This window comes from Polypterus senegalus, chromosome 3 (assembly GCF_016835505.1).
Source record: "Polypterus senegalus isolate Bchr_013 chromosome 3, ASM1683550v1, whole genome shotgun sequence".
Lineage (NCBI taxonomy): Eukaryota > Metazoa > Chordata > Cladistia > Polypteriformes > Polypteridae > Polypterus > Polypterus senegalus.
This window is the reverse complement of record NC_053156.1, coordinates 57344215-57371993: the sequence shown is the minus strand read 5'-3', so window position 1 is coordinate 57371993 and position 27779 is coordinate 57344215. Positions and strand designations below refer to the sequence as shown.

The 27779-nt window shown below is 37.7% G+C and overlaps 1 protein-coding gene across 2 annotated transcripts in view; it reads left to right on the top strand.

Moving 5' to 3' along the window:
- Window positions 1-27779, top strand: part of LOC120525179 (trophinin associated protein) — a 76810-nt gene that overhangs the window by 37303 nt on the left and 11728 nt on the right. For both annotated transcript variants that reach the window (XM_039747270.1, XM_039747269.1), the window contains exons 6-11: window positions 13517-13668; window positions 16724-16760; window positions 22952-23037; window positions 23900-23980; window positions 25961-26038; window positions 26189-26299. In XM_039747270.1, coding sequence (XP_039603204.1) covers window positions 13517-13668; window positions 16724-16760; window positions 22952-23037; window positions 23900-23980; window positions 25961-26038; window positions 26189-26299 — 545 coding nt within the window. The remainder of the gene's footprint in view (window positions 1-13516; window positions 13669-16723; window positions 16761-22951; window positions 23038-23899; window positions 23981-25960; window positions 26039-26188; window positions 26300-27779) is intronic.

The following is a 27779-nucleotide window of genomic DNA, read 5'->3' as shown; positions in this document are numbered from 1 at the left end:
CACTATACATATTAGCTTAGTTTAAAGGAGTTTTGTCTAATATTTCTCTTCAATTAAGTTTCAACACAGGGGAAAGCTCTTATGGACTCTAAAAGAGTGATCCCAGTAAGTCTGAAGGATAAAGTACTCTTCTGTCTATAGACTGTGAAAGAAATTAGTGGGCAGCAAGAAAACAGTACAAACGCACTGTGGGCAGTAAATTAGCTAGCTGGTTTTATTTAGGCTTATTTTTTGTTTGCCAGCATTTAGATTGATACACGTTAAAAGATTTTTCTTGTTTTGAATTTTTACCCTTGTGATTTTTTTACAATATGTGGAAAAATCCCTACTTGTCTCTACAACACTGACCATAATACAACTTTTCATTTTATAACCTACTTTATTCATATATGTTGCACTAGTTTTGACAAACTGTTTGTAAAGCTAAAGAAAATAGTAGAGATGTGCCAGAATTTTTAAGGCCTGTATTAATCACCAATTTGATGTCAGCAGAATGGCCAATTCTGATATTTATTTTTGTATGTGTGTAATTTTTTTTGTGCTAAGTTCCTTTATAATAAGCTGTGTGGAAGCCTTATGTTCTATATTCTATTCTATATTCTATTTATATAGCACCTTTCCCACGCTGAGAGTGCTTCACAAATAAAAGTGTACAAACAAAATAAAAGCCCAGAACATGTGCAAATAAATAATATTGGATATAAACAAATATCAAACATTAAACAGCAAAATAGGTAAAAGCATGAAAGGCAAAGTTCTGATTTAGAATAAGAAACAAACATGATAAATAATACAAAAATACTAAATTCTAGAAGAAAGCTGTGAAGAAGTAAAATATTTTATTGAAGCCAGTATTAAAAAATATAAATGCAAATATTAATTCACCCACAGCAAAGTCTGTCTGTAGTTTTGTTTTAAAAAAAAAAAAAAATAAAAACTGAGGGTAGGTCATTCAGTCGGATCACTTTTTGTACATTTGAGAATTTTATCATCGGTTTACATCCAAAAACTGAATGGATATTAAATGGCAATTTTAATGTTCAGTTCCAGTCTAAAATCATAGTCAGACCACAGCTTTAACCTGAGCTGACCTGGGAGCTGCAGCAAAGCAAATATAGGCAGATGCAAAGCTGTAGGTTTTTGTCGTGCTTCAGATATGTGTAATGTACAGGGCAGTTCTGACAAATTAGCAAAAAAAATTACCAAAGTTTGAATATTTACTTATTTTTAATTTGAATATTCAAACTTTAACAGTTCTGGACATGTACATTTGTACGTGCTTTATTATACTTTTATGGTGACATCCACAAAGGTGGCCGCAGCAACATCAAACGGCAGTGGCAAAAAATAAAAATCCTACAGTTAAAATCTCAAGCAAATGCACTGCCATTTTGTTTTCATTAATGAAGCTCTTTAATACGATATTTCCTTCGGCGTTTTAGTAAATATTGTGTGTAAATTATATATTTGAAAATAGACAGCTATTCTGCTTATGTAAAAAAAAAAAAAAAGCTGCAAATGGCTGAAGCGTATGGAGTATCACTCCAAACACTCCACATATTTTTAAAAGAAAATCTTTACATTGAACAAAAAAACTTATTTCACAACAGTATCAACTAAATAAACCACAAAAATTAAGCATTTTAGGAATTTCTCTCCAAAAATATGGATTTTGCCATACATAACCAATATATTTTATGAAACACAACCCTTTATTCAGTTTATTTTTGTTCCACAATCCATCAGCTGTCATTGTACTAAGTTTAGGTGTCATATCCCATAGCATTGCAAAATTGTGCTGTTTGGCACAAACGTTTTTTTTAGGAAAATTAAAAATGTATATACACACTCTGTTTGTGTGTTTATGTCTATCACTTTGAAGCAACCAGTAAGCAATTTGTAAATATGTACATTTAATTTTGTGAGCATCCAAACTTTAGCTTTTAAAATTAGTTTTCATGCCAGTCCTTGAAACAATTTCTGTTTACCACTACAGTAGACATAATAATAGTACAAATAGATGTAGTTGTTTTTTTTTTTGGTTTGGTTCGTTTTGTTTTTTGCTGAACTTCACACATTGTTTCTTGCCATCTGTTGCAGTTGCCCCACAAATGTTTAGTGTGTTTTATATCTGGAATAAACTATGCACATATATACATTTTCATATTGGGGTGGAGGCAATGACCCTTCCTGGCAGCACTGGGTGCAGGGCAGGAAACAACCTTACACCGTATGTTGCCTGTACTCAACATTGACATAAGAAGATTGTGCAGCAGACAGGCTCTGGAAATGGTAATTTAACACATGATACCTGAACTGTAAAACCTGCATGTCGCGACACTTACTTATATTATGAACAATACTTAGGAATCAAGCATAGCATTGAGTCCTTCAGCTAATATGTTGTTCTCAGTAGAGTCAAAACTGAATTTCACTCAAGGTCTTCATCTTCCATATTACTAGCACTAAGTAGCATATCTAGGATTTCCTCGAAAATGTTATGTTCTTTTTTGAAGAAGTGAAACACGTTTCCCTAGTACCAACTTTATATCTTTGGTTGCAGGTCAACCAAACAATTCCCAGGCACTCTGACAGAATCTTGTGTGTAAAGATGAGCTGTCACACACAAAATTTAGTTCCTGCTGACCAATTAGAGACACCTGTACATCACTGGAATGCTCTGAACATCCGCTATCCAATGGTGATGAGCCTTTCACTGTATTTGGCTCAATGTAGGTAGTATAAAAGCAGGTTCACTCAGCTATGATGCATTGCTTACCTTGGAATATAATGTTTAAATTGCATATTTTACTAATGAAAGCGAGCACACATAATGGAAACTTGTAATTTTAAGAAGACATCCTTGGGTATATAAAAATACCATTATTGCTTTTGAGTGACTTGAGGGTTTATTGCAACATATACACACAAGCAACTTTGGAATATTGAGGAAAAAATGCTTAGAGTACACTTATAGATCATAGTTCAGAGCATTGGGACAGGAACAAAAAAAAAAAAAAATATGTGGAATTCATAGTGGAAGTGAACTGCAAAAAGACATGTTTAAAGTACTGCAGCTTTATAGTACATATGGAGTATCTTGTGATACAAAAAATGTAAAACAAGTGACCATTCTTTAACAATCGAATGTTAGCCTTTTGCCTTCAAATAAGACATTTTAAAATAAATTTACATTTTTTTTAAATGTGTTTTTCAATATGACTATTGAGCACTATTATAGAGATTATAGTCCTTTATGAATTCATACAATACTAGTAGCTTACACTCTTTACAGTTTAATTGAACACCACAAAAATACTTAAATAAATGAAAACCCTTTAGTAAATTATATATATATACTGTGTGTATATATATATTGTGAAATGAATCCACTCAAAACGCGTATAAAAGGTTTGGGGCAGCCACCCATATAATATTCCTAGCTGCAAAGGAGTCTTAAGTTTCAGCACTGATGTTATCAGTACGGAGTCCAAAACAGAACTGATCAAGGGTTGAAAAGATGGCGGTTTTAAATGGTCAAACAGGAAGTGACATGTTAACAGGAAGTGATGTTGGTTGACCGGAAGTGATGTCTCTCTGACATCAGTCTGGCAGTCGGGACAGGAAGTGGCGTTCTTCTGGGCGCCGGAACTGGAAGTGGCGTTCTTCCTGGAAGTGGCGTTCTTCTGAACTGGAAGTGGCGTTCTTCTGGGCGCCGGAACTGGAAGTGGCGTTCTTCTGGGCGCCGGAACTGGAAGTGATGTTCCTGATTCAGATAGGCTTTCCTGCGGCTGGGCTGCAGAGATAGCAAGAGAAGGTTTATTGCACCCGCCTCCCTGGCCTGGCGTGGAATTACCATTACTTGGTCCACACAACGTCCTCCTATTCACACGTGTGTGACATGGCCCCCCCCTCAGCCCAGACCCGTCGGGTCGGGCGTACGTTTTCGAGAAGTCGTGGCATCTGGAAAGGGCATCGGCATTGGCTTGCAGAACACCACAGCGATAAACGACCGAATACTTATACGGCTGTAGATCTAAAAACCACCTCGTGACCCGCGGATTGGACTCCCTGTGCAAGGCCATCCACTGTAAGGGTGCATGGTCCGTCACAAGAGTGAATTCACGTCCCAAGAGGTAGTATCTCAGCTGAGTAATCGCCCATTTAATAGCCAAAGCCTCCCGCTCCACTGCCGCATACCTAGTTTCCCGATCCAACAGTTTCCGCTCAGGTACATAATGGGGTGTTCAACTCCATCGACGCTCTGGCTCAGCACGGCTCCAAGACCTGTGTCCGAAGCGTCCGTCTGGAGAATAAAAGGTAAAGAAAAATCTGGTGCCTTTAATATAGGAGCTGACGTAAGGGCCAGTTTCAAGTCACTGAATGCAGCCTCTGATATCTCATCCCATACCACATGATTAGGTCGACCCTTCTTTGTGAGGTTTGTCAAGGGCGTAGCTCTCTCGGAAAACCGGGGTACAAACCGGCGATAGTAACCCGCTAAACCGAGAAATGCTTGAATTTGCCTCTTGGTTATCGGACGGGGCCAATTTGCAATGGCATCTATTTTAGAACACTGTGGTCTCACCATACCCCGGCCCACTAGATAGCCTAAATATTTGGCTTCGACCAACCCAAAATAACATTTTTTCGGGTTGATATGAAGTCCAGCTTCTGCTAGTGTCCGCAATACAGCTTCAACCTGCAGTATGTGTTCCTCCCAGGTGTTGGAATAGATGACAACGTCATCCAAGTAGGCAGCACTATATGAATTATGAGGACGGAGCACTTTATCCACCAGACGTTGGAAGGTCGCAGGTGCCCCATGTAATCCAAATGGGAGGACACGATATTGCCAGTGACCACTAGGGGTGCTGAACGCTGTCTTTTCCTTAGCGGAGTCCGTTAAGGGAACCTGCCAGTACCCTTTAGTCATATCTAAAGTAGTCAAAAATTTGGCATGTCCTAGCCGCTCGAGGAGGTCATCCACTCGCGGCATCGGATAGGCGTCAAATTGGGAGACTTGGTTAAGCCGACGGAAGTCATTGCAAAACCTCCAACTTCCATCGGGCTTACCGACCATAACGATAGGACTGGACCAGGGACTATAACTTTCCTCAATCACACCTAGCTCCAGCATTCGTCTGATCTCCAACTCCACTTCAGCCTTTTTTGCCTCGGGAATTCTGTATGGGCGTTCTCGGACTATAACCCCAGGTTTCGTCACAATGTCATGCGCAATCAGGGAGGTCCGACCTGGTTTTTCACTAACTACCTCAGGGACAGACAGGATAACTGCTTCGAGCTCCTGACGTTGTTGGCGAGTCAAATTATTTCCGAAATTAAGGTGTAATTGATGAGCAAAGAGAGAGCGGAGCTGTCCGGAGGAGGGTTCAGAATCCCTGTCCTTCCACGGTTTCAGCAGATTGACATGATAAATCCGCTCGCTGGGTCGACGATTTGGTTGTTTCACCAAATAGTCGACCAGCCCCTTCCTCTCCTTAATTTCATAGGGGCCCTGCCAATGAGCCAGTAATTTGGAATGAGAGGTAGGAACCAAAACCATGACACGGTCTCCCGGGTGGAACTCCCACAGAGACGTACCCCGGTTATAGCATCGGGCCTGAGCTGCTTGCGCCTTTTCCATATGTGTTTTTAATATGGGTCTAATTTTTTCAAATCTATCGCGTAACTGTGCGATATACTCTAATATATTTGTTGATGGGAGGGCCTCTTCCTCCCATCCTTCTTTTAAAACGTCTAATATGCCCCGGGGCTGTCGTCCATATAGCAATTCAAATGGTGAGAACCCCGTGGAGGCTTGTGGAACTTCCGATATGCAAAAGGACAAGGGGAGGAGCTGATCCCAGTTCCTTCCATCCTCATTGACTACTTTACGCAACATCTGTTTGAGAGTCTGATTAAACCTCTCTACAAGACCATCGGTTTGAGGATGATATACCGCGTCTTTAAATGTTTTATTTGAAGTAGCTTGGCAGTCTCCCTGAACGTCTGCGAGGTAAAAGGAGTCCCTTGATCCGTCAGGATTTCTTTAGGGATCCCAACACGCGCAAATACCCCACTAATTCCGTGCGATAGCTTTTGTAGTAGCTGAGCGCAGCGGAACAGCCTCTGGAAACCGGGTAGCATAATCTACCAGGACCATTATATACTTATGACCTCTGGCTGAGGGTTCTAGGGGTCCCACCAGGTCGACCCCAATCTGTTCAAAAGGGATGTCTATTAAGGGTAAGGGAATTAGAGGAGCACGGTCCCTCCTAGGAATTTGCCTAAATTGACACTCTGGACAGGATGTACAAAAGCGCGAACCTCCTCGTTAATTCCGGGCCAAAAAAATCGGAGTTTAATTCTCTCTAGTGTTTTTTCGGGACCCAAATGGGCTCCCAGCAGATGGGTATGTGCTAGTTCACAGACCTCTCGCCGGTAAGTCCGCGGTACTAACAACAGTGACCTCATCTGCCCCTCATGTTCTGCTACCCGGTATAACAGATCATTATTAAGCACAAAGTGAGGACCCTGTGGCATTGGATGCGAGGTGCGTTGGCCGTCTATCAGAACGACTGCATTCTTTGCAAATTTAAGGGAGTCATCATTCCATTGCTCCCTTTTAAATGAAGCCGGCGTCTGCCTGAATTGAAACTGCAGACGTGAGAGAGGATCGGATTCGACCTCAAGGGGCGTGTTTTCATCCCGAGCCGTCGTAGCGCTTACTGATGACGTCTCGGGTTGCGACGTCCCTGGTGTTTCGTCGTCATCACCAGAGGCCGAAGTCCGCTCCTCTGCCGGCTGTAAACACGGCGTGGAGGAAGTTGAGGCGCAGAATCAGCGTCCGTGACTAGACCTAGTGATCGGGGAGAAGCGCCTGAATTACCGCTATTTATTTTGACCCAATCTCTCCCTAGTATCACGGGAAAAGGAGGATTATCCATCACAGCCACCATTAACTTCTTTAATATGCCGTCCCGACAGATGAAGCAGTTGGCGGATCGATAATACCGAACACCCCGTGGATACAGGTAATGCAGGTCTTATTTTTACACCATTGTCGCGGTAATATCAAATGGCGAGCAACAATGGAAATGTTACTGCCGGTATCGAATAAAGCGATTACTTTAATACCATTCACTAGTACTTCTCCCGTATGCGAACAAGCCAGTGGATTAGCGAGAGCGCACCGTGCCTCCTCCCACATTACTCCGCAGACCCCTTTGTTGCTTCGCAGGGCCTGCCGGCGCGTATCAGATTCCACTCGAATATGCTTCGGATTACAGCCGCGGGACTCTGTGTTAGGGACGCAAGCACGCCGGTTCACCCTAGTTCCATTCTGACCTTCCTAAGGCGGTTTCTGCCTTTATGAGGTCTATCATCTCAATTAATGAGATAATATTAGTATATTCCCAGGCCGGCTGGGCGATTTTTCCGGGTAGGCTTCGGAGCAACAAAGCGCAGGCCACCTGCTCCGCTATTTGGTGGCTGGACTTTTTATGGGGTTTTAGCCACCCAACCACCTTAGCCCATAAAGCCACGGCCTGTTTCCTGGTTGCCTTAGCTGGGTTATAGGTCCAGGCCATTATGTTTTTCACCTGCCAGCCTGGGTTTTCCCCACCTTTAAAGGGCTTGCCCTTTGTGGGATATGATGAGGCAGTCCCCACACCCAGGTGGCCAAAATAAGAACCCAAGGCGTCCCCTGACGCACTTGGCTCTAGTCTGTGGTTCCCGGGACTATTTTTCCCCAGACCTTTAAAGGGATGATGGGTCGAAGCATACTCAAGCTTTCTCCAACACGCCCCAACTGACGCCCACTCGGCAACTTGGGAGCGGTACTTACCCATCTGACAGGTTGTTGGTATAAGAGCGTGTGTCGAGCCTAGGTTGAGGTTTATCCTCCTTTCTCTCCTGGAGGTTATCATCCTGCCGGCTACGCCACTGTGAAATGAAGCCACTCGACACACGTATAAAAGGTTTGGGGCAGCCACCCATATAATATTCCTAGCTGCAAAGGAGTCTTTTAAGTTTCAGCACTGATGTTATCAGTACGGAGTCCAAAACAGAACTGATCAAGGGTTGAAAAGATGGCGGTTTTAAATGGTCAAACAGGAAGTGACATGTTAACAGGAAGTGATGTTGGTTGACCGAAAGTGATGTCTCTCTGACATCAGTCTGGGAGTCGGGACAGGAAGTGACAATCTTCCGGGCGGCGGAACTGGAAGTGACGTTTTCCTGGGCGCCGGAACTGGAAGTGACGTTTTCCTGGGCGCCGGAACTGGAAGTGACGTTTTCCTGGGTGCCGGAACTGGAAGTGACGCTTCCTGGCGCCGGAACTGGAAGTGACGTTCTTCTGGGCGCCGGAACTGGAAGTGATGTTCCTGATTCAGATAGGCTTTCCTGCGGCTGGTCTGCAGAGATAGCAAGCGAAGGTTTATTGCACCCCGCCCTCCCCTGGCCTGGCGTGGAATTACCATTACTTGGTCCACACAACGTCCTCCTATTCACACGTGTGTGACAATATATATATTTATATATATATATATACTGTATATGAATATGAAGAAGAAGGCTGATTTTCCACAGGTTTACAAGTGATATTGACACATTTTTGTCAAGTTATCAAGCATGTTGTTTAGAAAGCAGTGAAGACAAATTATTCTTTCTGTTGTTTTTCTAATTAAAAATATGAAATGCTGAACTAAATGCAAGCTTTTTTTCTTAGTTTGTTATTCCATTTTCTTTAAGATCAAAGACAAAAGATTTCAGTCTTCTCTCTCCTAAAGTCTACGTAGTTGCTCATTGTTTACAGTTGCATTTTGTCAAGTACTGTAATACTTTCTGTAAATGAGCTCTAAAAGAGATGCTAAAATTACTGATACTGCCTTTTCTTGGATTTCTGGGACTATTTGGTGAACTGAGGCCTTGTTTTTGATTGTGAAGGACTCTCTGCCATGTTTCGATTTTCTTTCTCTTAAGACTATTTGGAATAGTTTGATGATTCTTCTTTTTTTCCCATCTTTTTCTGAGCTTTGCATTTACCAAGTAGCCAAAGTAATCAAGTATTTGAAGTGAATTTGTAAATCAGTGTTATATATGTAAACTGGAAAAGGTCATCATAAAATAAAATTAAATCTCTATAGTATGTGTTAAATCTGTATGACACAGAAAACTAATTTTGAAATATGACTGGATAGCTGTTCCAAATCTTGGAATTTTCATTATATTTCAACTTTTTTCTTTCAGTGAATGTGCTTAGTACTTTAAGATACAGCTGTCAGAGAGTGTCATAATAATATTTTGAAGGGACTCTCATGTTTTCTGATATTCTGCAGTTTATCATGAAAGAGTATCAATTTAAGGAAAAGTGTTTAAAGAAAGAAACACTTCTATAAAAAAGGTTTTTAAAGGTGAAATGTAAAAATCGGTTGTTATAACTAAACTAGTCAAAAGATATTTTGAGCCTTTAGGATTCAATACAAACTGCATGGTTTGATATTCAACCAAAAACGTAATTTTATTATTTTTAGTCTTGTAATACCAAATATGCTGAAAACTATGCACATCAAGTGCTTCATGAAAATGTACTTTTTTTTTCATGCATTTTACATGTGTATTGTTTAGATTGATTTGGTCTTGATGGAATTGTATGTTGGAATAGTTTGTACAAGACAAATGTTAAAGAGAGAAGCATGTGGTGTTCCATCAGTTTTCCTAGAGGACACTTAACCCAACAGTTGCCAAGGTTATTTGCAGGGCTGTGGAGTCGGAGTCTGAGACATTTTTGTGTACCTGGAGTCAGGGTCGGAGTCAGCAAAAATGTACTGACTCCGACTCCTAAAACTTAAATTGTAATGGGAAAAAAAAATACAGCAAGTTCAAATGTCCCATTTCATTTCACAAACAATCATAGTCATAATTAAGTACTTCCCTAATGTAAGAATAAAGCTCAGTGCATAGTTGTGTTAATACTAGTTTGAAGTTCAGCTGAGCTATTCTACAACCTGACATTCACATATAGTAATCTGGATTATGGAACATTACAAAGTGTTCATTTTATTTCAGATATAATTTGTTTAACAAGTTAATTTTGAGTGTAAACCAGTGTAATAATGTAGGTGAAGGTGTGTGCTATGGCCTGATGTGTGTTCAGGAGTTCTTGTATTTATTTATAACTGGCCAATACGGTAGAGAGTCAGCTTCCTAGCCAGTAGTTCTGTGGTTAACGTGTATGTTGCTTCCTTCAATCAACATGGAAAATACATTAGCATGTTAAATACAGAGAAGTCAGAAATACCGGAAACTAAGGAGTCGGAGCCGAAGGATGTATCTACCGACTCCACAGCCCTGGTTATTTGGCTTCCCCCTAATGAAAGAGTGTGAGGCAAAGGAGGGAAGACTAATGGCAGCAATATCTCCTGGTGAGGGGAGCACTCCGTCCCCGGCTGGAATGTGTGAGATAATGCTGTCTTCTGCTAAACTGCCACAGAGACCTGGGGCCTCATGCATAACGCCGTGTGTAGAATTCGCACTATAACATGACGTAAGCACAAAAAAATCCAGATGCATAAATCTGTGTGTTCGCCTACTTCCATGTTCTTCCGCTACATAAATCCTGGTCAGCGTGAAAAGTAATGCACGTGCACACGCCTGCTGTCCCGCCCCGTCTCCTCCCAGAATTCCGCCTCTTTGAATATGCAAATCAATATAATAACCCTTAAGTTCAGTGTTCTGAAAAAAGACAATGGCAAAAGTACGAGGAAAAGTAGAAGAATTTCAGTGAATACCTAGTGGAGGCTAAGAAAAACATACTATTTGTTGGTTTAAACAGTGGTATAAACAACAAAATTAAGTTAATCGAGTGACAGAGTGTTGGAGAAACTCGAAAGCTCAAGTTCACATAGTCCCCAAAATAAAAAAGAAGTTGTCAGATATCAAAGTCGCCATACAAAGCTGACTCGTAGCCCATCGTCTGAGTGTCATATGAAATTAGGGTACAGAAAAAAAGGCATATGGAGTGAAAAAAGCATGAAATGTCAACTTTAATCTCGAAATTTCCACTTTAATCATGTAGTTTATTTTGTCATTAACGTAGAACATCATAAACTTCATCTTAAAATCGTTTAATGTACTAGTTTCTCAAATCCCATCGTAACTAAAGTAGCACGTTAAATGCTTTGTTTTGGATTTGATCTTCTATGTGTGTGAATCACTACGTGCTTCTTAAACAGGCTTTCTCATCCTCCGGACACAAAATCCATTACATTTGTGATATTAAAGCTCTCTGAATAATTAAAATACTGAAAAGTATACGTGATATTTTCATGATGATAGGAGTTAAAGCATGTTATTAAACATGAGAACACGGTGGCGCAGTGATTGTTCATGTCCTGCGCAAGATGATTGCTGCGCCATGCGCGACCTTCGATGAAATGCTTTATTACAGAAGTACTGTCTTTTTCAAATGTACTAACCCCCAATTCCTGTCCTTACTTTTCTTCCTCCAAATACCCAATCGCCACCCAATCAGCTCTGTAATAGACGTTAAGCCATCTGTAAGCTTAGAACGCTGATTCTTCAAAACTTTTGAGGAACGCTGAAATATATTTGTAATGTTTAATTATTCTATCCATCTAGCCTTCCAGTGTCGCCACAGCAAGAATACAGCACAAGGCTGGAATAATCCATGAACGAAGATCAAGCTCGCTAGCGCTGTGGACACATGTAGTTAGTTAGTTTTATCTGTATAATAAACATATTTTGCTGCATTTCATCTTAAAAATGATATTGTCATCATATATAAATACGCGCTTTATAAAGTTGCTCAGGTTGGGCAATATTATACCTGTATCATAAGTACAATTACCTCACTGTAATCTTGCAAGTACTGTAAAGACAGTTCTACACGGAGCACTTGATGGACTGATTGAGTGTGTTTATAGTTCTTGGGATGAAACTGTTTGTGAACCGCGAGGTCCGAAAAGGAAAGGCTCTGAAGCATTGGTCAGATGAGAAATAGTGAATGGTTGAGGCAGCGTGTGCTTGATGCTGTATACCAATAATTCTCTTTCTGGTCAGCTGCTGCTGTGATTCACACTCAGATACAGTGATATAAATACTCCGAGTGGTACAGTGAGAGTAATATGGAAAAAGATGATCTGATGTGACAACCCCTAGCGGGAGCAGCTGAAAGAAGAAGGTGCAGTGAGAGTGACAACACTAAAGCAGCTATTGTATTTAGAATAGTTTGACCATTTTGTGAACCATTATATTGTTACAGGTTAATTACAATTAGACGCCTTAAACTAATAAACATGCGGTTAATTTCAGTGTATTTATAAAGCCGCGTCAGGGATGTGGATCTGAAAAAGAAAGGGAAACCACACAGGAAAAGTAGCAATGCTTTGACGCTGGGTCTGCAAAACGGAGCGGAGATCTTGTGTATGACATGGTATGAGCTACTGTGGAAATGTGCGTGGCTTTATGCCAAGTTTAGGTTTTATACATCGCGATTTGAACGTGGAAACATTCTTACGCAACATTTCTTTGCGTATGCACCGTTTATACATGAGGCTCCTGGTCCTTTAAGGCCAATAAATGGCTCAGAGGCCCAGAAGCTTCAGGGGCAACAGGTGAAGCTCCATCTTGATATCCTTCTTGAAAATACAAGGCTACCCCTAGACCCATGATTGGCTTTTAAAGCTGCCTCTAAGGGCCAGTGGATTGTGAGCTAGAAATTACCAGGTGAAAAGAAACGAGGCCAGATTCTCCTAAAGAGATGGAAAGTGGTAGGCATGTGCTTTACTGTGGTACTTTGAGATTGATGGTTCACAGGGGCACACATTATATGGTCATGATTGTCATTTATTAATTCCAGTATGGCTACAAATGTTTGCAGCTTTGGTGTCTGTTCACTTTGTACCATGCGTCTAATTTGGGTTTTTTCTCCTTTTCTCCTTGTTCCTACTTGATTACTAAACCTTTACTTTAATGCATTTGCCGCCTTGGAATTTTTCTGCATTTCAAGGACATTATAAGCAAGACTTTAGATGCTTTGGAGCAAAACTGTTGCAAGATAGATATGCAGAAACCTCCACCTGGAAAAAAATAGCCCAAGTGCTATGAACTTACAGCACTTCCTTTTGTACCATTGTACAGTCTTATGCAAATACAGTATGCATATTTTTTGTCACAGGTGTTCCCACAAGTGCACAATCAGTCACAGAACAACACTGCATTAACAAAAAAAAGGGTTCATTTATTTATCATTCACTGTCCCTCCATGGAACAATAACTTTTTCTATCTTGGGGGGGAAAAAAAAATAAGTGTTACATAGTTTCATAGATATAGTTTCAATTTTAAAATATTGAAGGTTACATATAAAAATGAGTTTCAGTTTTAAAATCATGAAGTTAATAATACTTTTTTTTTTTTTTAATACTGGTTCATGGTCTTATGTAAATACGGTATACCTGCACACAGTATATATGATTGTCTTTTTTCTTTCAGATAGAAACATGGCTGTGGCTTTCTCTCCTGATCCTATTTCTCTGGATAGTATTTTGCAAAATACAGGTATAAAAGCTTCAGCACAGCTACCAGGAGTACATGTTTCTGGGCCTGGGCGTGTTCATGTTTCTCAAAACCGCATTTCTTGTATGGTAAGTAATTTTTAACATTGTATGAAAGTCTTATTTGTAAATATTTCTCTCTTTTTTAAAAAAAACCATGGAAGAGAAAGACGGGAGACGAGATGTGTTCTTCACTTTAAGATCATTCAAGACACTTAAAAGACCCATGAGACGAAAGCGAATTGCCATGCAGCGTTTTGAGGAGACCTTAAACATGAGATTTTGTGCCAAGAGATTGACCCAGGACCGTCTCGCGATGACATACAACATGAGATTCTTGCAAGACACGCCCTACAAAACAGCAGCAAAACAGTCTGTCGTGTGAGTGTATGAATTTGAGCAGACACAGATCCAGGGCTCTCAGTGAATATAAAGCGTATAAGGACAATACGTTATAAATGAAACGTCGAAGACGTAGCGAAGAAGAAAGCAACGCAGAGATAAGAGACTCAAAAGCGTTGGAGAGAAAAAAGTAAAAAATAATCTAGATGCAAATTCAGAAAATAAGGAAAGTAATTATCATCCTGGAACAAGTGGAATTTTATTTAAAAAAAAAAAAAAAGCATTTACGAGACACCTCCCTGTCTGTAAGGGTGTTTTTCCTAGTATTGGTCTCAGGTAGGCACTGGTGCAGCCTTATGCAGTAACTTCAGGATATGTATACATTGAATCAGAAGACTGCAGAATGAACATCTGCTGATATTTTATAGTTTTGGTGGATGAAAGAGGCTTAATGATGGGCGGAGTGGACTAGAGTTATCAGTCTTCAGGACTGGCTTCATTCTAAACTGTGGCAAGTAGAATTTGGAAAGTTGGTTCTGAAAATCACTTTATTACACAACCTTCCTCCAAAAAGTTGTGATTTGGTTTTTGACCTTTTATCTTTAAAGAACTAGCTTGGTTCTATGTCCTTCTTTTAGAGTGGTGCAGTGATCAATAATTGAACTGTTTTTACCCTTAGTCACAATTTGTGTTTTGGGAGTAGAGATGGGTCGAGAGACACTGTTCTGTTCGTGACCTTTTATAAAGGGAGTGGCACTGAAGATGGATTTTATTATGAAGTCAAATGTATGTTCTAGTTTAGACTCCTTTTCATTTTCAGAGGCTAGGGTATTTACTATCATTGTTTCAAAAAGTCAGTCTTTAAATTGTCAAATATGAGGAATTTGTGGTCACTCACACGCCACAATCATTTCAATCCTTTTCTGTATTGATGCATCCTGTATAACCTTCAGGTTTTTAAAAATGTTTGAACAGTTGTTATTTTAATTAGCAGTTAGTCCTTTTATCTATCTATTTACTTTTTAATTTTTTTTTTATTAGAATAAAGTGTGCAATACTTTGCATGTATGCTATAGACTACTGTTGGTAGTGGAGCAATGCACTATTCAAACTTAAAAAAATACATTGTTTAAACAAAGAAAGATATTGCACTGTTTGCAAATTAAAATGCATTTTATTAATTTGCTTATACGTATTTGATCAAATGCAGCAGTTTCCTAACACTTAAAACCAGCCCCATGTGGCCTGCAAACATACTCCAGGTTCAAGTGAAGCTCTGGCTGTCATTTAATGGTACTGGATATTTTCCAAGCTCTTTGTATTGTCTGTCAGTACTTATAATTACCAGTTACTTCTGTTTTATATTAGTTTTGTTCTTCTAATATCCACGTTGGTTATGTATTGTGTATTTAAGGGTTCATTTTGTTTTGCATTGGTTTGTTTACAAAACAGCTTACATACCAAAAGGACTTTTATGAATGTAGATCAAGTAGCCGTAAATGTCTTCTTTTTCAGTGAAAAACATGAAAACATCTGTAGTGTCATCATATGAATTTTATTTTTAATACACTAATTTGCGAATTATCACAAAAGTTATTATTTACACTTATTTGTGAACTCCTGCAAAATATGAAGAATATTGGTGTGTGTCAGTCAGTTAAAAATTATCACATGCTTTTGGCTTCAAAAGGAAGACACCGCAAACAGAGGGAGGATATACATATTTACAGTAGCTCTGATAACAATCCACACATTCAAACAAAACTGAGCTGGAGATGGTACTGTAGCATCCTTTATTATTACATAAATAACATTTTATAGTTTAACATATTGAATCATCTATTGATATGTCATAAATTAACAATTACTTCCTAAAACAATTTTTTTATTTTGTTACCTTTAGTAGGATGTCATCTGTTTCACTGGTGGTTTTTAGCTTTATACCCTGGAGACCCTCTGTGGCTGCTAGTTTCCTATCAATTTCTTAATTGGGAGCCATGACAGACCCCTTATTGGTGTTCTGAGTTTAATGTCAAAGCACTACCATCACATGTCAGTTAATACTGAATTATTTGGATTAGTATGAGGTACATCATTCAAGGGCAGCACTTGGGAGCTCAGTGCCATTTCCAGGCATAAGTTGTCAATAATGTCATTATTATATTATTTAACAGCATAATAGATTTCATCAGGAAACATAAAATATTATTAACAACATGAATTTATGCTTTTGAGATCGATGCAAAACATAGACTGAAACTTAATTGATAAGTTATAATGTGAAAGATAAGATTAACACTGGGCTGCAACTTTTTCGGTTACATTAAAATAACTTTAAAATGGGTTAATAATTTAACTCGCTTAGAATAATGTTTTGACAACTGACGTTGTTAATCCATTTGGAGTTTTTCAATGGTTTTGTTGAGAATGAGGCAGGTTGTATATTTCATTTTTTTTAACTGAAGTTACTGTATGATTTCCTGTTCTGTTAATATGTTAAAGTTGCTAAGATGTGTGACTTAGTTCACGTATATGTCACCTTATTAAATAGGAGTGTTAATGTTAGAGAGTGGAATTTGGAATGAAATATGAGCAGATGGCAGAGGTGGCTCATTTATAATGTAAGTAAAATCTAAGTATATTGACTTCAACAGTATACATATGGCAGCTAATCTTTTCACCACCTTTTAAAAAAATCAATTAGATTATACTCTTTTTTTTTTTATTATTTTTTTTTTAAAAACCTTAATGATGGATGTGTTTTGTAGCTAATGCTAATGTCAGTTATATTTTTTGTCTGTAGGCACAACGTGTGTCCATTTTAAAGCCCCAGACTCAAGGTAAGTAATTGTTGCTGTTAATTTGTAGAAATTTTACTTTTGCTTATACTTCCGTCTCACACAGTCTCCACATTGAATATTCTCCTATAGCACCTTAATAAATCCTCTGAATCCTATCCTCATTGCTCCTGTCTGAATCACATCCATTTATGAAAGATACATCTTAGCAATTTTGTATTTTATTTATGCCTATTTTGTTGTGTAATGAATTTGAAGTGATTCTTGTGCACTGGGTTGCATTGAAATGTAATCATGTGCATCTTTCCAAATGTAAGTTCAGAGATGCAAAGCAAAATTGATTTAAAATATTTGAAAATGTAACAAATATCAAGAAAATTTAGATAAACTGTGGAACCAAGTCTATAACTAAAGTGTATTATAGAGGTCATAAGAGAAAAGCTAGCATTACTTTAGTTGTATAGATTGGAAGGAGTTTATTAGAAGATTGGGTGAAGCAAAAAGTGATTAATGACTCATAGGGGTTGTTGCGAGATGATCCTGATTTAGTAAGTAAGATTTTGCAGAAACTGCTTTGAGGAGGAGCTGTGAATGAAGATAAGGTGCAAGGGTAGGTGGAAAAATCAATGGAAATTCTCAGCTGTCCGAATTTTGATAGATGTCGCTTGTTAAAAATGGCCAACAAGCCAGGGTTTAAGAGAAGGCACCTTTTATGCAGAGGCTATACAGCTTTTAACAGAGGCAGGAGATATATGTGAATTGATAGAAGAGGTGTGAAACACAGTGGTTGTATTTGAAAGAGAGGGTGTAGGCAGTTTTGAAGACGCAACAAAATATGCTTACCTACAAAATGAAAATGTGCCCCATTGGAGAAGAGGAGAAATGCTACGCCATGGTGAATACTTTTAAAGAATGCTTTAGTTGGATTAAGAACAATGGACTTTAATTTATATGGACATCTCTCTCTTGGCTATACAGACATTGATTGAAATGGCTCAGGTTTCATGTTTTCTTCTACTTCAGACTTATGTTATTTGATGCCTGGTTTTCTCTGCAAGTTCATTTAATCATTACTTAAGTTTGAGTATTATCTCACTGAAACTGCCTTGTTTATTATCATCTGCCACAAGTGATGAATGTAATGAGCCAGGCTCATTCAGATGAGTCATATGCATTGTATGTAATTTTGTTTGTTTTCAGGTTTGAGTTGTGCTCATTCAGGTGCTTTGTTAAACTCTTTCAAAGGTTGCAAAGAGGATTGGCACTCTGGCAGGATGATGTTGTGGCCTCTATTAGATTATCTGTGCAGCCCTTTCAAAGTTAACTATCTGGGAGTGAAGCAACACACTCATGATGCCCAGCAGGCGTAGAGCTCTTGAAGAGACTCTGTCTTGGCTAAGGTAGTTTGAAATGTTGCCCTTTCATGGGTAACAATTTGGGTGCTATAGGATATAGGTATCATTATAGCAGTGTGTCTTATGAGCAGAGGTAGCTAGCCTCAGCCATTGTTAAGGTATTCTTGCTCTGTATTTGAGGTTATCATTTTAGTGACCTTGGTGCAGATCGTCTAGCTCTAACCTGACAGGGGCATTGACTGGCCCTTGGCCTCTGTTGTGTCTGAGGCATGGATGAATGTCATATAGGGAAGTATTGTGGGGTGTACATGTAAACCACGGCTAATAATTTCGGCATTTCAAGTATTCATCTCTCCACCAATGTGTAAGACCCTTAGAGGTCAGAACAAAGACATATTGTGTGGCTCTTTATCTTTAGATATGCTTTTAAGTTCTTCCAAGAGTATACCTGCAGATATCTCCAAGATGGGTTAGTGTCTTTAAAAAATGCCAGTTTGTGTACAAATTAATTCGATAAAATCTTTTATCAGTTAGTAATAATGGACTGAAACACCAGCTATCAGCTGTTGGTGGATTTTGATAGTTTGAGGGCAGCATGTTCAGAGTTAAAATGACATTATAGAATAGTAAATTGTCAATAAAGCTTCTAACCAATTTGTAGCGATTTCTAAGTCAGAAAGCACCTTCTTCCTCTTAAGCAATGATAGACATTGAAATTAAGTTGCCCCAGTAATTGGGGGAGAAAAAATCACCAAGCAGAAAAATAATGCAGCACTGCAGAAAAGTACTAAAAATGTTTTGTTTTTAAATTTAATAGTAAGACTAGCTGATACAATGAAAAAAGTAGTAGTAGTTTAATAGTAGTAATGTGGGAAGGAAAAATAGAGAAGTTAGCATAGGAAGAGTAAGCATAAATAAAACCTACAAAAAAAAAAAAATATGCATCAACAAGCATATTAATCCTTAAAAATTTAGCAAAGATTTTTCTTACATTATCATATGATAGATTGGTGTCCAGTACTTCCATATGCATGTTTAATATTCATTGTTGTAATCCTTGATATTTGAAAGAAGACGTTTTACATTTTTTACAACTGGTCAGCTTACTTGGAATGATAAACCATTCTGAATTCCTGTAGCAGTTGGTCACTGCTTAGCGATGTTATACATTACCTTCATTTTGGTGGTCATCATAGGATGATTCTGTAAGATATAGTATGAAAAAAAACACAATTCCATTTTTCCTAAATATTTCAAATTTGACTATAAAAGACCTTGGCATGAGCTTTTACCAGGTAAACAATACGTCTTTTTCAATTCCTCTCTTTCCCTAATTAGCTTCCCCCAGGATTTTAAACGACTATGACATGAATTAAATAAGATTAAAATTCAGTTTTCCTTCTGGATTTTTCTTTTTACTCTGCATGTAGATTTTGTTAATTTATTCAGATTTACTTTCATTTTCATTTTAAGCTAACTTCACAGATAAGAAAATAAAATTTTATAATATATATAATCAGGTGTCTGAAATCTAGGTGTTTTTATGAGGCACATTTGCTTGTTAAGGTATAATATCAAACTAGTAAATATAAGCTGAATGCATTAAATTATACAGAAACGTTAGTTAACATGTTTTTTTATTCTTATCTATCTATAGAACAAAGTATTGCATATACATGTTCTTGTGCTTCCCTAGTTTAGACTAGTGTTTAAGATCTGACAGAATTTTGTAATTTGTGTGTAAAATTAAATATATACCGTACTTAGAATTGTAAATGATGCAAATGTTTTCTTGAGCAATAGATAACAGCAGTGTCATGCCATTTCTCAATTCTTGCAACTTCAGTCAAACAAAAAAATGTATTTTTGTAAACTGTGAGAGTTGCCTCATTGAGGAATCTGTACAAGTGGTTTAGGAGAGGTAAAGGACACTGTAGAAGTACTATAAAAGAGCTGCAAGCCAACATTGATGAATGTGGTGTTAATATTCTGTGGATGATAGATGAAGCAAAGGATTTCTTTAAAATGACTGTTGTTAAACCAGAGTTATTCTGTCAAGGCAGCAGATACCAGAGGTAAAACCCAAAAGGGTCAGGTAATCTCTTGCTGCCTGTAAGTGGACAATATCCCAATACAGATTATTCTCTGATGTTTTAAACGCCTTCATAACTTCATTTTCTGCACACTTTATCTATTTAAAAGTAAATCTACAACACAATAAATTTGCTATTTTTGCCCATCAATCTATACTTAACGCATAACATAAAAGGGAAAACATGTTTTCAGAAAGGTCTGCAAATGATTAAAAGATGAATAGATTTTTATTAATAACAATCTAGAACTATATTAAGTGTTAGATTAAATACTACTATGAATAAAGATGTTGGCAAGTAAAGTAGCACTTTTTTCATTTTTATTTAAATTAACATTTTCATTGACTTGCTTAAAATTCACATATTGGTGGAACATTCTGAATCTCTATGCATTCTTTGTATTTTTTTTAATTGGAAATCCTCTTTCTTAACCTCCCTGACGTTAACTCCAAGCATGACTAAGGCTCGGAATTGTATATAAGTACGTTTAAGCCCAAGTCGGACTCGGTTGTGATTTGTAATGATCCGCTTTATAGTGTTAAGCCCAAATAACTCTTGGGATAGTATTGTTTTGCCATTTCGTGGATGAACTAACATCATGCTGCAAAAAATCATGAATATTTCTATGCATTCTGGCAGTTTATGGTAACTCATCAATATTCATTAATGGGGTGGAGCCTTCAACCAAAAACACAAGTCGTAAAGACAGTTTTGGAACAAACTGAAATTAAAGTATTTCACAAATTGAGTGATATTGTTGACGATGTGAATTGGCCATGAGACATTGACACGTACAGTGAATCTGACACCTGCTCGTAGATTCCGATTTGCCAAGTTTCAGTGTTTGGTGTCAGCTGAATCTTCTGCACCTCCTCGTTGACCATTTATGGGTAACCCCGGTATTAAAATGTCTGTTGATTAGGATTATCTGGACTATGAACAATTTGTTTATAATAGTCTGATGGGGGAAAAATAGTTTTTGTAACAAAACCTCTATGTCACAGGTAAACCATTTGCTTGTTACCTGCATTTTACTAATGATGACTATCGCAAAATTAATCACTTAGCATCTATAGAAACTGTGGGGTGTTTATCAGGTAATCTTCACAAATATGTAGAAGATATGTGTTTCCAATTTTGACATAAATATTGACAAAAGTTTCAAGGGTTTCAAGAAAAGGTTTTCATGGATACAGTACTACGACACATCCAAACAGCCGTGATTCAATATCAAGTTCTGTATGTTGTGCGAATCGAGCACTAGGTAAAAGTGGAATTTGATACTTTACACTGATAAAAGGACCAAGTAGGATGGAAAGTATAAATACGATGATGTGGATCAAGCACTGACATTCTACCTTGACATGCACAAGCAATAGAAAAAATCCATCCATCCATTTTCTAACCCGCTGAATCCGAATACAGGGTCACGGGGGTCTGCTGGAGCCAATCCCAGCCAACACAGGGCACAAGGCAGGAACCAGTCCTGGGCAGGGTGCCAACCCACCGCAGGACACACACAAACACACCCACACAACAAGCACACACTAGGGCCAATTTAGAACCGCCAATCCACCTAACCTGCATGTCTTTGGATTGTGGGAGGAAACCGAGCGCCCGGAGGAAACCCACACAGACACGGGGAGAACATGCAAACTCCACGCAGGGAGGACCCGGGAAGCGAACCCAGGTCTCCTTACTGCGAAGCAGCAGCGCTACCACTGCGCCACCGTGCCGCCAGTAATAGAAAAATATTACAAAAAAAAAAAATCATTCACTGTCTTTTTGATCAATGCCTGTTTGTTTTGGTACTCTTCTAACACATATATGAAGCACATATACAAAATCTGCATCAGTACAACAAAAATTGAACCGTTTTGGTTTGTTTTTCCTAGGATAAACCTAATGCTAAGGACGTTAATGTGCATAACTCATATAGGTTTGCAGCAAAAAAGTAGGTGATGTGATCTGATAGTTTCTTTCATTTTAATAATTATTATGAAGCCATTTTATTAAAGTAGACATACAATTGCCGGTTTTCTTACCCATGGAATTGATGGCAATGTTTATTTTGTTCTGGAAGGTATATATGAACAACTTAAATTTTATTTAGCGTTTCATTGTGTCACTATTTTGCATTGTTATGGGTGCCAGCATTTTGCATTCTTTCACAGTCGTAGTTATTATGGTAACCTTTCCCATTAGGACCCAGGAATGCGTTGTGTGTGACATTATAAAGGTTGGCGTGCATATATTGTAGTTATGTGAGGTTTTGGTAAATGTCACATGTGTTTGGTTAGCAATCTTAGTTGATTTGATTTCTCAGAATTTCATTCTGCCTCTTAACACCTTAGATAGTGTTTAATTTTTAGACTAGCAAAGAGTTATGAGTTTAGATCTAGTGTGTGCAACTATAAATTGGCCCTGTCGAGTGAGAGTGCCCTGTACACACTTATACACGTACCTGTGTTGTACACTAGCATTCAGAAGAGTTGGAGTAAATGTACTATATAACAAATTAAAAAGAAATGTATTCTGTTTTCTTTTAAAAAAGACTTAGTTTGTCTATAAATTTCTAATTTTACCTTGTGTTGTCATTTAAGTTGGGTGAGCCTTTTCTTTGCTTTTCTGTAATTTGGCTGGGAATATGTAACTGATGACCATGAACAATTTAGTCCAATTCTACCTTTAGTCTAAAAAAGGCTACAGTGAATCTATGCAAGTTTTCTCATGATTATTAACCAGATTAATTAAATTAGCTATGCTTTTCAAACTTTCTTGACAGGTTTTAACCAGGCTGCTTGCTCTAGTTCACCTCAGACTCCCAAGTGGAGTGTTCAGAGAGTGCCAGATATTCGACACAACTCACTGGTCAGTAATACGTTTGTTCTTAACTCAAATTTTCTGTATGTAAAACTTGATTGATTTGTATGGAATGCAATAAAATTAATAAAAAATTTAAAAAAAAAGGATTGTGGAAAAATAATAGGTTATACAAATTAAATATATACATGAACAATTTCTCTGTGTGTCTGAAAGAGAGTAAAGTTAACTTGGAATTGACTGCTTTGAATTGTTTTTTTTTTCCTCATTGTTGAAATGGCAACACGTTTCTGTTGTCTAAAAGTGGAATAAGTTCCTCTTTAGAAAATTGGCCTTTTGTTTTAAGGCAGAAACAGTTGGTGTCTAATTTGTGATTATCTATATGCTTTAACTTTATTTCATTCCACCAAAAGTTCAAAAATGTTGGCTTATAATGACAGTATTGTCAATTGATTGTTTATTAATCAACTTATGATGATTTACTGTAAGTTAAATTAGGGGTCAGCTTAAAAAAACAGACATCACTTGTAAAGTGGACAATTAAGAGGTGTTTGGTGACTCATTGTTATGTTGCATTGTAAATTTGCTCTTTACTTTCTAAAAGTAACCATTTTGAAGAAGTACAGTTCAGGATTTTCTTTATTTAGAGTGTAGGATACAAAGCTCTTTGATGTAGTTAAAATTCATTTTTTTATATTACTGTAATCTGAATGAATTAAAATTTCTGTTTTTGAAAAAAAAAAAAAAAAGTAATACGTTATTTGTCTTGAGGCATACAATTAGTGAATGTTCCAATTGCTTCACGTCGTTCTAGCAATTTTCCTGAATGTTTATTGCTTTCTAATAAATTTGACGAATTGCAAAGGTCAGTACTTGAATTTATTAAATAGTTTTGTTTTTATTTTTTTAGAGGATTCGATCACTCATTAAAAATGCTAGTGCATACCGGGATATTCAGAGAAGAGCTGTTGTGCAATCTCAAAATGACCAGGTAAGAATGAAATATATCTTTAGGAGTAATGCAGTTCATTTTTCGATGGTCTTTCTTACTGAAATATAAGCAGTCCACTAACTTAGAAGTACTCTTGACAGATTAGTGCATAGCGCCATTGAATTTAATATTTTCCATTTCTGTCCAGTAGGGATGTCACAAGAACAGATTATTTTGTTTCTAATCCATTACCAATGTTCTGAAAATTAATGGTACCAGCTTTTTTACAGGATCAGTAGTACTCATGCGTGACTGCAAGTAGATGAATAACTTCAGAAGGCACAATAAATGCATAAGATAAATTTGAATGAAACAACATATAAAAATGGCTACATCCCCTTATAAACACATGTCGAAAATAAAAGCAGCATAGGACATGTCTGAAACTGCTTTATGTTTGAGACAGGTGAATTTTAGAACATGTTTCTTTCAGGCTTGTGTACTTGCCTCTGTTACCCCATCATGGAATTGCTTCAGGAATAGATTTAAGTGTGCTTTGAGAGTGAAATAACTTTAGAGATCAAATGGGGTGAAATTGTTTTAACTTGTATTGTCATGCATTTTCAAAAGGAGATGAGAGATAACAAAATTAGTTACTTCCAACAGTGTCCTACACAGTCCCAATAAATGAATGGAGGCTTCAAATTCATTCTCCGATTGTAATGAACACATCTGTTCATTTTGTAACAGATGTACACAGTTCAGTGATGTGGAAGAGGTGGATTGCACACACATCCACAGTTAGTTGGTAATATTCAATATGGAAACAATGCACCGTTTTGATTTATAAGTTTTGTTGCATATTTAAAATAAATGAGAACATGATATTAACTATTATTTAATGTTTAATGCCACCATCTCCATCAGTTTCACCTTCATTTCCAGGTTTATCCAGGTTAGCTGGGTGTTTTCAAATCTTTTTTTCTTATACTGTACTTTGAGGTTCTAAGCATACCTCCTTTGACCTCCCTCTCTGGGCCTGTTACCCTCAATCTCCATCATAACACACCTTTTCACCCAATCATCCTCTACTGATCGCTCTACATGCCTGATCCAAATGAATCTGTTTCTCTTCAGAACATCTATTGTTTCCATAACAAGTTTATTTCATGACTCCGCATTTATTTTCCTCTCATTCTGTGCCTCTCCTCGCACACGTGATCATTTTCATGCATCCCCCCACAATCCCACTGTTATTCAATGAAGGCAGAACATGAAGGTGTCCCGTTCTGCTCCTCACACAACTTTCATTAACTTTCTCTTCATTGTTAGAGAGTTAACTTTAGTAGTGAGAATGAAGAACAACTCCCAGACTTTCTTCCATACCCTTTCTACCTTTGCTATCACATCTATGCACACTCCTCAATTTGCAGTCATCATGTCGACAAGTAGTAAAACCTTCCTAATTGTTTTAGAACAACACCATTACCCATTTCTAAATTTACACTTATTACATCAGCAGCTTGTTTCTGTCTTTTCGGCAACAAGGTTCCACTTATTGCCTGTAACTCTTTGCACCTCTACATCTTTAGTGCACTCATGTCTGAAAACATGTGGATTGGATTGAGTTTCTCCCAACACATGTACCACATACATCACATTGCCAAGTATCTACATCTTTTATACCTCTTGCCCCTTCACCTCTAAGCATCACCTTATTCCTTTCTTTATTATAAAGCCATTCACTTCCAGACTAGCTTTCCATTCCTTCATATATTCTAATTCTGCTTTTTTGCCATTAGTAGAACCAAGGCAATCTATAACTATCACAACTCACTAAATTCAAGAAGCAATTAATATTTAATGAAAATAAATATAAATGGCAAAGTACATGCTGTAAAGGGTAGCCCTGTAAATCCTTACTGTGAATAACGATGTTCATGCAATTGCAGTTGATAACATGTACAAGCTATTTACTCAAAGCCTGAGTCTAATTAGAAAACTATTATGCTGATAGTGTTTTTTTTTTATGTCCCTCAGACGCCTATCCAGCCTAGGCAGTACTTTGGGAAAAACCTGTCAAATGAAGCTTCTGGAAAAGGTGCCAGTCCTGAAATGGTAACGGATATTTTACATAGTGGTCCATTATTAATTTTTTTCAGTTTCTTTCCTTCCTGTTCCCTCCTTGTTTAGCCTATACTGCGCAGACATGTAAATCTTTTATAAAAAGAACATATGTAACACAAACTTGTGTTTGCTTACTGACAGAAGGATTTGGCAATTTGCCTGTTTAATGAGGCTAAAGATACTCAAGAGGACAGCCAGTCTGTGACAAGCTGCCAAGAAAGGCAACACCCTGGGAAAACTGAGAATAAAAAGGTGAGCTTTCAGAGACAGTGACACAAAACTCCAGTGTGACATTGGGATGGCAAACCAGTGAATAATGTATGTAATATAATTAAGAACAAACCTCTCCAGAGCATTTTGACCCCCACCTCCCTCTGCCTACAAACTTGAAGCACTTGACATTTTTATTATTTTACTTTGTTAGAAACATTTAATTAGTTTGATAAATCATTTAATTCAGAATAATAAATTTCAGTTTCTTTTAGTAGTGCAGTTACTTAATTTAAATTAACTGTTCTCCTACTAATAACAGTAAATTTTGTATGTTTACTATTTCAGTCATCATTATAAGAAAAATGTTGATAATACAAGCATATCTGATTGACTATAAGTAAAAGTTCTATTCTTAACACTAGTTGATAGTAGATTTCATATGTACTATATACCTTTAGCTGAGCTTCAATTTACTGTGTTTCCCCGAAAATAAGCCCTAGCAAGATTTTCAGGCTGCTCTATAATATAAGCCCTACCCCAAAAATAAGCCCTAGTCAAGATCGTCAGCTGAAAAGTAAGGCGCCTAAGGCCAGGTTTATACTTCACGCAATGTGACGTGTGCCCGAAACATCCATTAAATTTCGAGGACACCTTGCCACAATATCTCTGAAAAGGATGTTTAATGATTACATCCATTAATTCGGGGATGCGCCCATTCCAGCAGCATCTGTGCAAAACAGAAACAAAATCTCTGGTCGGGGCATCTGCTCTTCACAAGCTGAACACAAACACACACAATACACTGGTGTCATTGTAGCTTCACCAAATCTCCAAATCTTCTTGTCTTTGGATGGAAAACTGAGCACACTGTGGAAACCTACCTGGAAAACATGCAAACTCCAGGCAGGGATCACAAGGGATGTGACTCCCTTTGAAACAGCAGCGCTACTACTCTGCCACCATGCCACCCCATACAGTATGTGTAACTGTTACCAGTATTCATTATTTAAGCAAAGTTAACAATTTATCTGTAAAATGTAACATACATATTAGTTCATTTCATCATGAAAGTGATATCAAGTATAAATATAAGAATTCTGAATATGCAGAGAGCTGGAATTTTATAAATTTAATGTTTTCTGTGTGGCGATGCTGCTTGCCGCTGCTGTCAGATCAGGGGGAAACCCCAGAAGCACGTAGCGATTTAACAGCTGGGTCAATTTTAACATGACGTTTACGACAGTCTACTTTAATGATAAAGTAAACTACGAGTTTAAAGCTGAAATTTCCCCTTTAATCACAAAATACACATTTTCATTATGTCCTTATTTTTTTTTCTCTGTTGCTCAAATACTCCACCGTACATTCTGATTGTATTGTAAAGGTGCAAAAAAAAAAAAAAAAGAGACTTTTAAAATGTATCGTGCCATTACTTTGGGGAATATCAAAGCACCACAAATTCATTTGTATGTCGCCATTTTGCTTCACCACATCGAACCGTTCATGAAACACTGAAGCC